The sequence below is a fragment of the Symsagittifera roscoffensis genome, chromosome 6, assembly GCF_963678635.1.
Source record: "Symsagittifera roscoffensis chromosome 6, txSymRosc1.1, whole genome shotgun sequence".
NCBI lineage: Eukaryota > Metazoa > Xenacoelomorpha > Acoela > Convolutidae > Symsagittifera > Symsagittifera roscoffensis.
In genome coordinates, this window is record NC_087067.1 from 9,100,160 (window position 1) to 9,117,496 (window position 17,337).

General features: G+C 31.4%; 1 protein-coding gene across 9 annotated transcripts in view; it reads right to left on the reverse strand.

Moving 5' to 3' along the window:
* LOC134848405 (amiloride-sensitive sodium channel subunit alpha-like) overlaps window positions 1-17,337 on the reverse strand; it is an 85,271-nt gene that overhangs the window by 12,788 nt on the left and 55,146 nt on the right. For 7 of the 9 annotated variants that reach the window (XM_063865840.1, XM_063865839.1, XM_063865841.1 and 4 more), the window contains 2 exons: window positions 11,240-11,254; window positions 633-647 (listed from right to left, as the gene is read on the reverse strand). The exons of 1 other annotated variant lie outside the window; for it this stretch is intronic. In XM_063865840.1, the coding sequence (XP_063721910.1) occupies window positions 633-647; window positions 11,240-11,254 (30 nt within the window). The remainder of the gene's footprint in view (window positions 1-632; window positions 648-11,239; window positions 11,255-17,337) is intronic. One more of the 9 variants, XM_063865837.1, reaches the window with a different exon arrangement.

The window sequence follows — 17,337 nt, forward strand, 5'->3', positions numbered from 1 at the left end:
ACTTACTCTGATAATGGAGTTATAGGTTTGATGAAACGAACGTTGGGATAGAAAATATGACTGTTAAGGATTTTTAGAAACAGCAGACATTTAAGACGACATCGAATTAGTAGCGACACCCAACAACATCAAAACTATTTTGGAAGTACCATGAACCTTCGCACTTATTAGGAATAAATTAGCAATAAGTTAAAAAATGTAAAAATTTTTATTGTAAGAAAATCGACCTTTTTCTAATTCATTTTCCAATGTTTTGTATTTGTTTAGCCATTGATATTTACTATGTATCAAAAGTACAAAAAAAAGTTTCTGATTAAATTTCTAGATAGTTATGAATCAGGAAAGTTAATGCTTCTAAAAAATTCTAAGGTTATTAGAAACCTGGTACAGTAAAAATTGAAAATACAGCCAGACTATAACTATGTCTAACCATATTTTTATTTTGTATTTTCAATTTGCAAGAATATGATTATTTTTTCCTTGTTTTTCTTTTTCTTTTAGTTAAATTTTAAATTTTTGGGTCTTTTCATTTTGTGAGTTTTCATGGTACGTCCGTTAGTTTCGATTCCGCGCAGTCTCCAATCAAAAGCGTTTGCTCAGTTTACCATATATGGAATATCAAAACTACTCACCATTGTAGGGATTGACTGCAAAATATAAAAAAAGATTAGTATTTTTGTAAACTCTTCTTACTTCATTAATACAGGTTGTTAGTTTGTTAATTCTCCGTATGACGAAAAATATGCGACAAAATTTTTTCAAGGTCAAAAACTACAAATATACCAGCACTATTGGTGCTTAAAATACCTGATTCTTTACGCTGATACATTACGTTCAAGCTGATATTTCAACCGCCATAACATTCAGGAATCTGGTCCATTCACGAACGAGGAGAATTCTAACACGTTTTTTTATGATACAGGAGCCAGTTTACGGGGAAAGCGGACTGAAGCCTCCTCCGCGGGGATTCGAACCCCTTAGCAACCAAAAAACCCTACCGGACCAAGCCTAAAATATTTTTAAAAGACGCCTCCGCGCCAATTAAGCTAATTTTGAAGGGTGTGCAATTTTTATTTCAACACAATAATATTTCAAACACCCCGTAAAAATGCAGAGCATAATTTTGTCATTTTATTTTCACAAGTAATAAGTGGCCCGACCCTCGCAAAAATATTAAGATCGAATCTTGCTTGTCGAAAGTAATCCATTTTGATGACATTTGGAGCTTAGTTTTTTTATAAAAATATATGTAAATTTTCAGTCAAGCGCAAAGTTAAAAATGTTAATAAGCCTGTCAGTACATGAACGAATAAGCCGCTATGTTTGGAAAAATTGTATATTCTATCTATAATAATATTTTTTCTATAAACATCAATAAATAACTAACAATAAACCACCCGCCCTAACCGCACATAAAACTGCAATTAATGAAAACTATTGCTTAAGAAACCGTTATGAATGCCCATATGAACATATTTTTCCTGAATTAACTAAAAAAAACACTGAGATCAGTTCCGTTAAATCAAATGGCGAATTAAAGCAGTAAAGCCGACAAGGAAAATGTTGAATTCTGTTTGGCTGAAAAATAATACTTTCAACAAAGTGAACGTTCTTGTGCCTAAGATTGCTTTATGGTTAGCTTTCTCACTTGGTCTATGAATTTATGCAGTTGTGAAGGAAGACAATAAAAAAATTAGTGCAGAAAAAAAACAATAAAATTGATTTCAAATGGTAAATATGGCAGAAAACTTTTTCACCCGTAAATTTTAATTTTCGTATAATTTAAGAAGATAACCAATGCCAATCATAACGGTTTGGAAAGCATTTAGGCGATCATTAAGATGAGCGTCTCCAAAATCAAAATTGGCGTTTTGATTTGATAACTGCAAATTGCAGTTTTGATAAAACTGCAATTAATGAAAACTATTGCTTAAGAAACCGTTATGAATGCCCATATGAACATATTTTTCCTGAATTAACTAAAAAAAACACTGAGATCAGTTCCGTTAAATCAAATGGCGAATTAAAGCAGTAAAGCCGACAAGGAAAATGTTGAATTCTGTTTGGCTGAAAAATAATACTTTCAACAAAGTGAACGTTCTTGTGCCTAAGATTGCTTTATGGTTAGCTTTCTCACTTGGTCTATGAATTTATGCAGTTGTGAAGGAAGACAATAAAAAAATTAGTGCAGAAAAAAAACAATAAAATTGATTTCAAATGGTAAATATGGCAGAAAACTTTTTCACCCGTAAATTTTAATTTTCGTATAATTTAAGAAGATAACCAATGCCAATCATAACGGTTTGGAAAGCATTTAGGCGATCATTAAGATGAGCGTCTCCAAAATCAAAATTGGCGTTTTGATTTGCTTTTAAAATACTGTCTGTTTTGATGTTTTTTTTCGATAACCACGTTTGAATACTAGTTTTTTTGAGATTTTGGGTATGACCCGCTTAACGATCACCAGCGTCGCATGTTAGAGAAGATTATATTGAAAAAAGGTTAGTGTATCAGCAGAAAAAGAAAGTTACTTCAAGAATATTCATTACGACATTATTCACAGAAGCGGAGCTGCGTTTTCCAAACTTACCGTAATCTGTTTCCTCTGAAATTTGCACATATTAGCGTTTTTAATACACTAGAAACTGTTTTTTATAAACAAAACTGATTTCAATAAGACCACTTAAAGTCTTAATCATCAAATGATAACACTTTCTATCTTTATATAGGCCTAGTTTTGGTTTTTAACGAAACAATTACCAACAAAAAGGAAGCAATTGGAGAATTAAGAGAATCAATGATGATGGAGAAAAATTATAATCCTTACTGGGTGCTTGAAAAAACAAACTTCCTTTATAAGCTAAGAAATAAACAAAAACCTTATTTTAATTTTTTTGGTTCAATTGAGAATGTGTGTTTGATATTCTTTAGTCAAATCCGGGTGATAGGATTATTTTGTGCTTCTTGCACAGCAACTGGTTATCCTCGTTAGCAAAATATTTTAACTCAGGGGCCATCAGAGGTTCTCGATGTAAAATATAATTGCCTGCAATTTTGTTTTTCTGTGAATCATAATCATAAAGCTTACAATAAAGTTAACAAAAATTCATTCTTCAATTTGAGTCAAAAAATTTTGTAGGTAATGAGGATAGCCGGTTGCTGTGAAAGTAGAACGCATTAAGTTCGGACCACATTTTAAAAAAATTTGAAAAAATTCTTTTGGTATTTCAAAAATAATAAATTTATTGAGGAGTGAATCGTTTCTCTTAACATTTGAGACTAAATAGTTGATTTTGTGTTTAGTTATTTAAACTTCTGAAAACTTACTGTTTGAAAACTGACTTTTCTGAAAACTGACTAAATTTTTCAAACAAACTTTTATTTTTTGTTTTGGGTTTCGAATCATGACTTCTAGGCTTGATTGTATACCACCCCCTACAAGCTTTCTATCAGTTTGTCAAAACCTGCTTAAAAACACAACCTATGCTGAAGTGTCTTCATTTTTCGTGTCGAAATAGGTCGAAATGATGGCCAGTTAGAAAATTTAATTGGCTGATTTCAAATAAACAGTTCAAAACATTAATAAAGTATCTCGAACGAAGTCTCATTTAGCAGAAGTCTCAAAAGAAGTTAAGTTTGGTAGGTTTCATTTTTATCAGCTTTCAACACTACTGAATTGAAAAACAGAGGGTCTCTTTAACTATTTCCCCCTTTTGCAAAGCGGGAGTGATTCGTTACTAGGTACAAGGTTCAAGTAAGTTTAACTTTAACTGTTGAGTTAGTTCATTATAGGGGTGGCAATTCGATACTAGGTACAAAAAAGGGGAAATAGTTAAAAAGATTCAAAAACAGATTTTAATCTACCAAAAATAATTGCAATGGTTAATAGAAATTATAAAGATTCAACTTTTTGGCCTCATAGTATTGAAATAATTAAACTGAAACTAAAATGGACGAACCTTTTTTTTTTACTTTGTTTTTTCCACTTATGCCTCAGCAACTAAATTTCGATGCCTTCGATCAAAAACATCGAAGAAAATGATTTACCCCGCAAATAAAAACCAGCAAATAAGGGTTGAAACGTCTACCGGGACTTGAAGACATCGTTTTCATCTGGAAAATTGTCTCCAATTGTATCAATTTTGAAATTGAAAAACCGATGAAACTATTGTGCCATGCTTATAAACTGTTGAAAGGCTAGAAAAAAACGTATTCTGGATAACCCGACACTTATAAATTTACTTTAAAAATTTATTTTCAACTCAATCCGCTCAAAAATGGTCCAGATAACTCGGCTCATTTTTCTGCGCATTGGATTTGTAAACTAAAAAATAATTCTATTAGGCTGCATTGTTTAATTAAGCTGCTCGATGAAGCAATAAAAAAAATACAAAAAAAATCACAACGGTAAAAAAATTTCGAAATGCAAACTTGTTAGTTTTTAGTCACGATTTCAGCTATAAATCCCCCAAGTTGTTTCCCCTATCATTGTTTTTATCTACTTTTGGAAGTGAGAATGAACTGTCATTTCGTTATATCTCATTTTTGAATACCCTAAAAACTCGAAGAATGGCAAGTAGTATTTTAATCGAGCGTAGTATTTCAAAACTTGAAGTAGTGTTTTAATTGAACGCTAATGGTTTTCATTTGAACTTCGAAAAAACTCAAAAACTATTGAAAGTTTTGACGAAATTGAATCTGAACTTTTTCATATGAAACGAATTTTCAAGCTAAAATTTTCAGACTGAAATTCCAATTTATTATTCTGGATTTTTTTTAAATTTTTCTTATATTTCCTGGCTCTTATTTTTTAAAACCATTTCAGTCTCCTCTTACTAACTAAAAATAAAACGACAATTGAACCACAACAGAAATTTAAAAAAATATACAAAAAAAAACAAAAGAATGTTCAATTTTTTTTGATAGTTTATAATAGATCTCAAGTGGTCGGAACAATCTGTGATTTTTTTTGATAATAATTCACACATTGAAAAAAATTAATTCCGCATTATGATTTATGTATTAAGTCTTAAAATGATATTTTCACTCAACGACTGAGAAATCAATCTAAATATTCCATACAAATTTTAAAAAGAGATGGTTGGTTTCCAAATGATTAATTCCAGTTTTTTTGCAAGACTTAAATATAAGCTGCAATAGTTTTTTTGTTGCGGTAAAAGGATCTATCGAATTGATTTTCATTAAATTGTATTGTAATGCTTCTAACTATCTGCTAATTTTCGAATTTGTGGTTTTTGCATTATTCATTTTCTTCTACAAGAATTTATTGTTAGCATTTTGCTGATCATTTATAAAAGTAAGAGCTCAAAATCTATGCAGGGTACACTGGGCTGAGTAAGAGAAACAAAGATTGCAATTTACCTAAAAACAGAATAGTAAGAGGACCGAACCACCAAAATACTTAATTTCTATCATTTAATTTTTTGAACCCATCAATTTATTGTTTTTTTTTTGCACTTAAAGCTCTTAAGAAAAAACTGTCCTTTCTGAGATGTCTTGAAGTGAGATTTCTCGATTGGCTTTTAAAAAATCAAAATTGGATTGAACATAGCCAAAAACAATTAAAAAACCTGTGAAACAATGCAACAAAAAAACCAAGAAAAATTTGTCCGTTTAAAAAAAAATCGACTTAGGTGTTTCACAACAAAACTCTCCCATTCAAAAAAATAGAATATTTCTTGATTGATTTTTCTTTTCTATGGATTTACAGAATATTTCTTGATTGATTTTTTTTTTCGTTAGAGCCATACCAATTCAAAAAAAAATTAGACCAATAGGTGAAGTTTTTATTGTGCTCGGAAATTTAAGAATTAATATCCACTCTCAAAACTAAAAGTCAATTAGAGTTTCTCTGTTAAATAGCGTAATTTGTCGCCCAAGTAAAAACTAAATTGTTTAACAAAAAGAAGTTTTTGAGTAATGTAAGCTAAGAAAATCAAAAAATATGATAACCTACTATCTTAAACCTAAATTGAAAATTTAGATACTTTTTTTACTAAGTACATGGTTAGTTCTCGAATACCGCGTATATTTTTTGTATTTTTTAAACTGAAAACGTGAGATCAATAAAAAAAATGATTTTAAAAAAACTTTTCTTGACTTTTTTATGTAGGTAAATTACTAAGTAAATTATTTTATTTATAAGTTCGAAATCAGGGGAAAAATTGCTGGTGGTTTGGAAGTAATTAGGAAATTGAATAATTACTAGACCTCTGCAATCAATTAGGTGAACAGTGAGAACTAATCATTACAAGCAAAAAAGGTAGGTAATTGCTTTTTGAAGTATCATCTTTTAATTAGTGTCGAGAATGTTATTATTTTAACCCACATGAGAGTAATGCCCAGAGTTTCAGAATTGTCTTACAAATAGAAGCAAGAACTCTTAGAAGAGTAATGTATATCAAATAAAGCATAGGTAATTGGCCGACGTGAAAAAATGCTAAGTTTAGAGTTGCACAACCCTGATTAAAACAATTATCTTATGGTTAGTCAAACAAAACGAACTAGTTTACGTCAAGCACTGATTTACGCCTACGCTACCTCTCGTGTTGAATGTAAGTGCAGAGTAGCGAAACATAGCAAGCACTCGCTTTTTTGAAAAAAGTTCGAGTCTGCTGAAAGACCGCTTTGCTAAGAAAGCGGTGTGCTAAAACACCTAGCACCCTAATGTAACTACAAATTTTGATTCGCACCTGACAAACATTCGCTACTTGACAATGCCCCCTTTGAAACTAACCTTCTGAGTTTTAAAAAATTTTTTGAATCTGCTAAAAGATCTTTCAATCACAATTCAAAATGCAATTCAAAATTTGTTCACGACGACAAATAATTTGTTAGGCCGAAATGTTATTTGAAAATTTTGTTTTTAGATTGTTAGTTTGGCGCCAATCAGTAATAGAACAAAGTTATGAATCTTCTTACCGAAAATAAACTGCTGTTTTAAAAGAAAAGCTTTTGATAGATAGCTTATCATAGATAGCTTTTGATAGAAAATTTAAAAAAGATAAATGTGGGGTGGTCGGAAAACATAGATAGCTTTTGATAGAAAATTGAGGGGTGGTCGGAAATATAGATAGCTTTTGAAACATAGATAGCTTTTGATAGAAAATTGTAGGGTGGTCGGAAAACAGAGAGCTTTTGATAGAAAATTTAAAAAAGATAATTGTGCGGCATAAAAAAGTGGACAGTTTGTTACAATCAATCTATTCATGAAAAACGAAATCCGGAACTAATCCTGGGATGGAAAAATTACACAAAACACCAAAAAAAACTATAACTGATTTTGACAAAATATATTGCAATTCTTTCGGTTTTTTTTCGGCTATAAATAGCCACCATTTCATAAAATTGCGAATAAAAATGAGTGAAAGCGAATACACGAAAACGAGTAAAATCGAATATTAAATAGGAAATTATTGCCGAATTATAGAAGATCGAGAGTTGATAAATTGCAGATAGCTGGTTGAGACTTAAGGCGTTTTTGTTGTGGAGATCTATTGCAACTTTTCAAAAAAAAAAGAAATTTGTCATTGATAACGTGGTGCTGAGGTCTTGAGTTTTAAATGTATAACTAGAAATGAATACAACGGAATTGATACCATGAGAAAACTAGTTTAAAAACTAACTTTTGAAAAAGTTGCTTTTATAATTTTTTAGCATCCTTTTCTTTGTTCACATGCTTATTTTGGTTTGAAAACGGGAAATTTATTTAAAACTAAAAAGTTTAAAATTCTATTCTACTTTTTGCATTTACTTTTAGTTTTATTGTTTGCATGTTTCAACAAATCTAATAGCAATTAGAACTAGTCTACTCGCTGACAGTTGATTTCAACACGTACACTTCCTGATTTTAACATTCCACAGTGCTCTGACGTCCAATATATTCGCCTCTTTGTTTTTTTCTATAACTGTATTTGAAATTGAACAGGCCTCAATCAATATATCAAAAAAAAATTCTTCAGTTTTTTTCCAAGATGCCTCGCACTAGACTTCATTTAAAACTTAACTTCTTCCGGTAAAATTAACCGTTGTTGGTGTAGTTTTGTGGTATATTAAAAGTATTTATTTAGGTAAAATATTAGACGTTTTCCGACTTTTGAAGAAAGTAACGGGGTTTTATATTTCTGGTAGGCTCTTTTCAAGATAAGTTACGGAATTTCGACCAGCATTTCTTAACGGATTTTTAAAATAGTATCTGGATCTTTAACCTCTATAATTCAAACTGTGATCATTATCGCCTCGCCCGATCAAGTTGTTGTTCAGATTGCTCCAAAAATTTTCTTTTCGTTTTTTTTCCAAAATTTCTCGTACAATTTTTTATGGGCAATCACTGGATCTAATGATAGAAATTATTGACTACAAACTTAAAGTAACCTTTAAAACAGCAGTTTTTTTTCGGTAAAAAAGATTCATAACTTTGCTCTATTAATGATTGGCGCCAAACTAACAATCTAAAAACTAAATTTTCAAATAACGTTTCGGCCTAACAAATTATTTGTCTTCGTGAACAAATTTTGAATTGCATTTCGAATTGTGATTGAAAGATCTTTTAGCAGATGCAGATTCAAAAGATTTTAAAACTCAGAAGGTTAATTTCAAAGGGGGCATCGTCAAGTAGCGAATGTTTGCTCCGCTGCGCATATCATCAGTTCGTGTGCTTTTGTAGGTGCGAATCAATATTTGTAATTACATAAGGGTGCTAGGTGTTTTAGCAGACCGGTTTCTTAGCAAACCGCTCTTTCAGCAGACTCAAAATTGTTTTCAAAAAAGCGAGTGCTTGCTGTGCTTCGCTTCACTGCACTTACATTCAACACGAGAGGTAGCGTACGTGTGAATCAGAGTTTGACGGTAAACTAGTTTGTTTCGTTTGACTAACCATAAGATAATTGTTTTAATTAGGGAAGTGCAACTCCAAACTTAGCATTTTTTCAGGTCGGCTAATTACTTATGCTTTAGTCGTATTCCATTACTCTGCTCAAATTCTTGCTTCTATTTGTAAGACAATTCTAAAATCCCGAAGCATCTAAAAGTTTGGCCGTTTCTCTCATGTGTATTAAAATAATGTTTTTTCCACACTATTTAAAAGATGATATTTAAAAGCCTTTTTTGCTTCTAATGATTAGTTTTCACTAGTCACCTAATTGATTGCAGAGGTCTAGTAATTATTCAACTTCCTAATGACTTCAAAACCACCAGCAACTTTTTCCCCTGATTTCGAAGTCTTAAAATAATATAGTTTACCTAACATCAACTTTCTGATGTTATGAGGCTACTAATTTGGCTAATGTGGATTGAATGTTGTTAAAGTTAATGGTCAAAGAAGACGCTATACTTACTACAAATTTGATCATTTTGTAATGGACGTTATACGTTGTAACAAGTCAAAAGCAGAAGTCAAGACATATTAAAAATTCAATGCTTTGACTCCGAGAAATTCGCATCTTTGTGAATTTCGACTACATTGAGAAGTCTTAATGGTAGCAACAAACGTAAATGTTTATAGTAGCAACAAAACATCAACAACAAAAAAACTTATAAGAGAATCTGATCAACATGTAGCCTTTGTATGAACCTCCATATCTGACCCGCTGGTTTCTTCAAATAGTAAAAAAGAAGTCGAATTTTTCTTATTTCCTTGGAAATTACATTTTCTCGAAAAAGAAAATTTGTTGATACTTTGAAAAATTAAATACATCAAAGAATAGAATGGAGATTAAGTTATTCGCGTCTTTCGAATACGTCAAACTTCACTGTCAATTAAATTTAAATTGTTTCTTTTAAGTAGAACGTATTCATTGTGAAATAATTTTTACTCATTTTTGCAATTATAAATATATATTTTTTGAACTTTACAGTCAAAATGAAAAAAGACTTATTTCAATTTATTACAATTTGCGTGATTGATTGGTCAAATTTCACTTGAGGAATAAAAGATTAATACAAGACTCAATTCATCTTGTTTATATAATAGATAAGTTTGTAAATAATGTTAATAATGTCATGACAAAATTCTAGAGTTCATCTTAAATCTTTCATAAATTGAGACAGAGTGAGTGAGTGAACTTGATTATGAATAGAAAATGGATTGACAGGTCGGTAGCGACCTTGATAGCCAATAGGCAAGATTAGCACGATTAATAATTAGCATTGAAAGTAATACTATAATGACGTCATAACGATACAGTTAGACAGCACCACACCACATTTCCCCCTCTAGGGAAAAAATCAAATGAACATTTGAATTTCTTAAATTAAGAATAACTAAACATACACTCACTGCCGGTAACAAAACTTCCTATAACAGATGAAGCACTAAGAGAAGTTTACAAGATTGACGGATATGACTCAATATAAATATACTGGAAATGTTTTAAATGACTAGAAGAGTTTAAATAACAGGAGAGTTCTATTTATCTGAATGACGCAAGGGATGATCCAATGAGCTCTTGTTCGGAAAACGTGTAAATTTTCTGCTAAAATCTTCAGACTCATTGGGTAGAATAACCCGGGACTTCCCCACTTGAACATCTGGTTGTTAGTTGGCCACAGCAAAACGAACTCTCCTGTCCGGCGAAACAGAAGTTGACGGAGAAGACAAAGTAGCTTGGACAGCATTCACGGAATGTCTGATTGGGCTGCCGTAGAAAGTTGTCTGCTTTTTCCGGCGAGATGAAATTCGGGAAGAGCTTGATGATGACGAAATATTTCCGTCCGGTTCAGAAACTTAACCAGACACATCCCGGGTGGGAAGACGCGATGCTGCCAAATTGGTCGAAGAGCACTCTTGTAGCTTCGGTACCGATGACTCATCTTCCGAAGAAATAGGGATAAGATCCGGGCAGAATAATAGTTTGTCTTTCGTCTTTACTTTTTCACCTTTATTTCATTTCATTTTTCTTATAAGTTAAGAAGATAACCAATGCCAATCATAACGGTTTGGTAAGCATTTAGGCGATCGTTAAGGGAAGCGTCTCCAAAATCAAACTGGGAATTTGAATCGTTATATAAATACTGTCTGTTTCGCTGTTTTTTCCACAATCCCGTTTAAAAGCAAGTTTTTCGAGATTTTGGGTAGACCCCGCTTAACGATCACCAGCGTCGCATGTTAGAGAAGGTTATATTGAAAAAAGGTTAGTGTATCAGCAGAAAAAGAAAGTTACTTCAAGAATATTCATTACGACATTATTCACAGAAAGGGAGCTGCGTTTTCCAAACTTACCGTAATCTGTTTCCTCTGAAATTTGCACATATTAGCGTTTTTAATACACTGGAAACCTTTTTTATAAACAAAACTGACTTCAATAAAACCATTTCAAGTCTTAATCATCAAATGATAACACTTTCTATCTTTTTATTAGCATAGTTTTGGTTTTTTAACGAAACAATTACCAACAGAAAAGAAGCAATTAGAGAATTAAGAGAATCAAAGATTATATGGAGAAAAATTATAATCCTTACTGGGTGCTTGAAAAAATAAATTTCCCTTATAAGCTAAGAAATCAACAAAAAACTTATTTTAATTTTTTGGCTTAATTAAGCCTGTGTTTTTGATATTCTTTTGTTGAACCAGGGTGATAGGATTATTATGAGCTTCTTCCACAGCAATTGGTTATCCTCGTTAGATAAGAGGTTCTCGGTGTAAAATATAACTGACTGCATTTTGGTTTTTCTCTGAACAAAATTCCTAAAGCGCACAATAAAGTTGCGCAGATAAAATGGTATTAAAACTTCAATTTTTACACTTTTGCCAAAAAAATTGGCTTTTAAAATAAATTGTAAATACTGTGCGAAGTATAGCAAAAAATGATCCAGCTATTTAAGTTTAAATAACCACCTATTGTAATATATCACCCTAAATTTTTCAAACAAGCTTTTATTTTTTGTTTTGGGTTTCGAATCATGACTACTAGCCTTGATTGTATACCACCCCCTACAAGCTTTCTATCAGTTTGTCAAAACCTGCTCAAAAAAACACAACCTATGCTGTAGTGTCTTCATATTTCGTGAAAAGGGTCAAAAAAGAAAACATTCATAAAGTATCTCGAACGATGTCTCATGTAGCAGAAGTCTCAAAAGAAGTTAGGTTTGGTAGGTTTCATTTTTATCAACTTTCAACACTACTGAATTGAAAACCAGAGGGTCTCTTTAATTGTTTCCCCCTTTTGCAAGGGGGGAGCGATTCGTTACTAGGTACAAAATTCAAGTATGTTTAACCGTTGAGTTAGTTCATTATAGGGGTGACAATACGATACTAGGTAGAAAAAAGATAAAATAGTTAAAAAGATTCAAACCAAACTGTAATCTACCAAAGATCATTGCAATAGTTAATAGAAATTATGAAAATTCAATTTTTTGGCCTCATAGTATTGAACTAATTAAACTGAAACTAAAATGGACGAACCTTTTTTTTAACTTTGTTTTTTCTAATTTTCCTCAGCAACTAAATTTTGATGCCCTCGATCAAAAAGATCGAAGAAAATGATTTACCCCGCAAAAAAACAGCAAATTAGGGATGAAACGTCTATCGGGACTTGAGGACAAAGTTTTCATCTGGAAAATTGGCTCCAATTGTATCAATTTTGAAATTGAAAAACCGATGAAACTATTGTGCGATGCTTATAAACTGTTGAAGTTGAAAGGCTAGAACAAACATATTCTGGATAACCCGGCACTTATAAATTTACTTGGAAAATTTATTTTCAACTCAATCCACTCAAAAATGGTCCATATAAATCGGCTCATTTTTCTGCGCATTGGATTTGTGAACCAAAAAATAATTAGATTAGGCTGCATTGTTTAATTAAGCTGCTCGATGAAGCAATCAAAAAATTACAAAAAAAATCAAAATGGTAATAGATTTGAGCTATAAATTCCCAAGTTGTTTCCCCTATCACTGTTTTTACTACTTTTGAAAGTGAGAATGAACAGTAATTTAGTTATGTACTCATTTTTGACTACATTAAAAACTCGACGAATGCCAAGTAGTATTTTAATTGAGCGTAGTATTTCAAAACTCGAAGAAGTATTTTAATCGAGCGCTAATGGTTTTCATTTGGACTTCGAAAAAACTCAAAAACTAATGAATGTTTTGACGAAATTGAATCTGAACTTTTTCACATCAAACGAATTTTCAAACTAAAAAATTCAGTCTGAAATTCTAATTTATTATTCTGGATTTTTTTTTTAAATTTTTTTTTCGTATTTTACATGGATTTTATTGTTTTTTAACCATTTCAGTCTCCTCTTACTAACTAAAAATAAAACGACAATTGAATCACAACAGAAAGTAAAAAAATATATACAAAAAAAAACAAATATAGTTTATAATAGATCTCAAGTGGTCGGAACATTCTGTGATTTTTTATGATAATAATTCACGCATTGAAGAAAATTAAATCCGTATTATGACTTATGTATTAAGAATTAAAATGAGATTTTCACTCAAGGATTGAGAAATCAATCTAAATATTATGTAGAAGTTTTTAAAAAGAGATGGTTGGTTTCCAAATGATTAATTCCATTTTTTTCACAAGACCTAAATATAAGCTGTAAGAGTTTTTTTGTTGCGGTAAAAAAATCTATCAAAAAATTTTCATTAAATTGTATTGTAATGCTTCTAATTTTTCGTAAATTTTCGAATTTTTGGTTTTTACAATATCCATTTTTTACTACAAGATTTTTTGTTAGCACTTTGCTGATCATTTATGAAAGTAAGAGCTCAAAACCTATGCAGGGGTACACTGAGCTGAGAAAGAGAAACAAAGACTGCAATTTGCCTAGATACAGAATAGTAGGAAGACCGAACCACCAACATACTTAATTTCTATCATTTAATTTTTTGAACCCATCAATTTTTTTCTGTACTCAAAGCTCTTAAAAAAACTGTCCTTTTTGAGATGTCTTGAGGTGAGACTTCACGATTGGCTTTCAAAAAATCAAAATGGGATTGAACATAGCCAAAAACAATTAAAAAAACCCGTGAAACAATGCAACAAAAAAAGGAGAGAAGTAAGTTTGTCTGTTTAAAAAAAAACATTCGACTAAAGTGTTTCACAACAAAACTTTCCCATTCAAAATTATAGAATATTTCTTATTAATTTTTTTTTCTATGGAATTATTGAACTCATCTATTCATAAAAAACGAAATCCGGAACTAAACTTGGGATGGAAAAATTACACAAAACACCAAAATTTCGAATAAAATGAGTGAAAGCGAATACACGAAAACGAGTAAAATCGAATTTTAAGTAGGAAATTATTGCCGAATTATAGAAGATCGAGAGTTGATAAATTGAAAATGGCTGGTTGAGACTTAAGACATTTTTGTTGTGGAGATCTATTGCAATTTTTCAAAAATACAATTTGTCATTGATAACGTGGCGCTGAGGTCTTGAGTTTTGAATCTATAGATAGAAATGAATACAACGCAATTGTCGCTATGAGAAAACTAGTTTAAAATTAACTTTTGATGAAGATGCTTTTATAATTTTTTAGCATCCTTTTCTTTGTTCACATGCTTTATTTGGCTTGAAAAACGGGAAATTTATTTAAAACTAAAAAGTTTAAAATTCTTTTCTACTTTTTGCATTTATTTTTAGTTTTATTGTTTGCATGTTTCAACATATCTAATAGCAATTAGTGTCAGTCTACTTGCTGACACAGTTGATTTCAACACGTACACTTTCTGATTTTAACATTCCACAGTGCTCTCTGACGTCCAATATATTCGCCTCTTTGTTTTTTTCTATAACTGTATTTGAAATTGAACAGGCCTCAATCAGTATATCAAAAAAAAATTCCTCAGTTTTTTCCAAGATGTCTCGCACTAGACTTCATTTAAAACTTAACTTCTTCCGGTAAAATTAACCGTTGTTGGTGTAGTTTTGTGGTATATTAAAAGTATTTATTTAGTTAAAATATTAGACGTTTTCCGACTTTTGAAGAAAGTAACGGGGTTTTATATTTCTGGTAGGCTTTTTTCAAGATAAGTTACGGAATTTCGACCAGCATTTCTTAACGGATTTTTAAAATAGTATCTGGATCTTTAACCTCTATAATTCAAATTGTGATCATTATCGCCTCGCCCGATCAAGTTGTTGTTCAGATTGCTCCAAAAGTTTTCTTTTCGTTTTTTTCCAAAATTTCTCGTACAATTTCCCATTGGCAATCACTGGGTCTAATGAAAGAAATTATTGACTACAAACTTAAAGCAACCTTTAAAACAGCAGTTTTTTTTTGGTAAAAAATATTCATAACTTTGCTCTATTAATGATTGGCGCCAAACTAACAATCTAAAAAAAAAATTTCAAATAACGTTTCGGCCTAACAAATTATTTGTCTTCGTGAACAAATTTTGAATTGCATTTCGAATTGTGATTGAAAGATCTTTTAGCAGATTCAAACGATTTTAAAACTCAGAAGGTTAATTTCAAAGGGGGCATCGTCAAGTAGCGAATGTTTGCTCCGCTGCGCATATCATCAGTTCGTGTGCTTTTGTAGGTGCGAATCAATATTTGTAGTTACATAAGGGTGCTAGGTGTTTTAGCAGACCGGTTTCTTAGCAAACCGCTCTTTCAGCAGATTCATATTTTTTTTTTTCAAAAAAGTGAGTGCTTGCTCTGCTTCGCTTTTCTGCACTTACATTCAACACGAGAGGTAGAGTACGCGTGAATCAGAGTTTGACGGTAAACTAGTTTGTTTCGTTTGAATAACCATAAGATAATTGTTTTAATTAGGGAAGTGCAACTCCAAACTTAGCATTTTCCAGGTCGGCTAATTACTTATGCTTTTTTAAAATTCCATTACTCTGATAAAATTCTTGCTTCTATTTGTAAGACAATTCTACAATGTCGAAGCATCGAAAAAATTTGGGCGTTTCTCTCATGTGTGTTAAAATGATGTTATTTTCTACACTAATTAAAAGCTGATACTTCAAAAGGCAATTACTTACCTTTTTTGCTTCTAATGTTTGGTTTTCACTAGTCACCTAATTGATTGCAGAGGTCTAGTAATTATTCAACTTCCCATTTACTTCAAAACCACCAGCAATTTTTCCCCCTGATTTCGAAGTCTTAAAATAATATAGTTTACCTAACATCAACTTTCTGATGTTATGAGGCTACTAATTTGGCTAATCTTGGTTGAATGTTGTTGTTCCGACTTTCGATACGAGAGTAACGGAATATTTGTGCTCGGGGTGGGTTTTTTTTTCTTCAGACAAATTTCGACTTTTTAACCAGCCATTTTTGACAAAACTTTTTTATATCATTCGAAAGGTATTGTTGTCATGAGCTCAAATTTGAAAAGATAATTCACTTGTGATCATTTTTTGTAAAGTTATGGGGGTTTAAAGAGTGCCATTTTGGCCAATTTGTGACAATTAACGCGCGATATAATTCGCGCTACTAATGCGTAAGCGGAGATTTAATCCGACTTAGAAATCGTTCCAAATTGGTTAAAGGAAGCTTATTTGCTATAAATTATTTGTTACAAGGAGCGAAATCTATTCTTTTGTACCTTATATGGCGTGTGGGGGGATGATTTTCATTCAAAAAATTTCAAATTTTAGAAATTTTTTTTTTCAATTTTATTTTATTACATTTAATTTTTGAAGTTATTACTATTCCATAAACCTTAAAAAGCAGTCGGAACATTCAGGGCTTCGCCCTGATACGAGCAGTCTTGTTAAAGTTAATGGTCAAAGAAGACGCTATACGTAATACAAATTTGATCATTTTGTAATGGACGTTGCACATCGTATCAAGTCAAAAGCAGAAATCGAGACATATTCAATGCTTTGACTCCGAGAAATTCGCATTTTTGTAATTTTCAACTACATTTAGAAGTCTTAATGGTAGCAACAAACGTACATGTTTATAGTAGCAACAAAACATCAGCAAAAAACTTATAAGAGAATCTGATCCACATGTAGCTTTTGTATGAACCTCAATATCGAACCCCCTTGTTTCTTTAAATAGTAAAACAGAAGTCGAATTTTTCTTATTGTTCCGACTTTCGATACATTTCCGTTTTAGTAGCAAATGTGAGTAAAAAGATAATAAAACGCTCAAAATAAAGCAAAACAATTGTTGTTCCGACTTTCGATACAAAAGTAACGGAATATTTGTGCTCGGGGTGGATTTTTTTTTCTTCAGACAAATTTCGACTTTTTAACTAGCCATTTTTGACGGAATTTCTTTTTATCATTCGAAAGCCATTGTTGTCCTGAACTTAATTTTGAAAAAATATTTCACCTGTGATCATTTTTTTGTAAAGTTATGAGGGTTTAAAGATTGCCATTTTGGCCATTTTGACCAA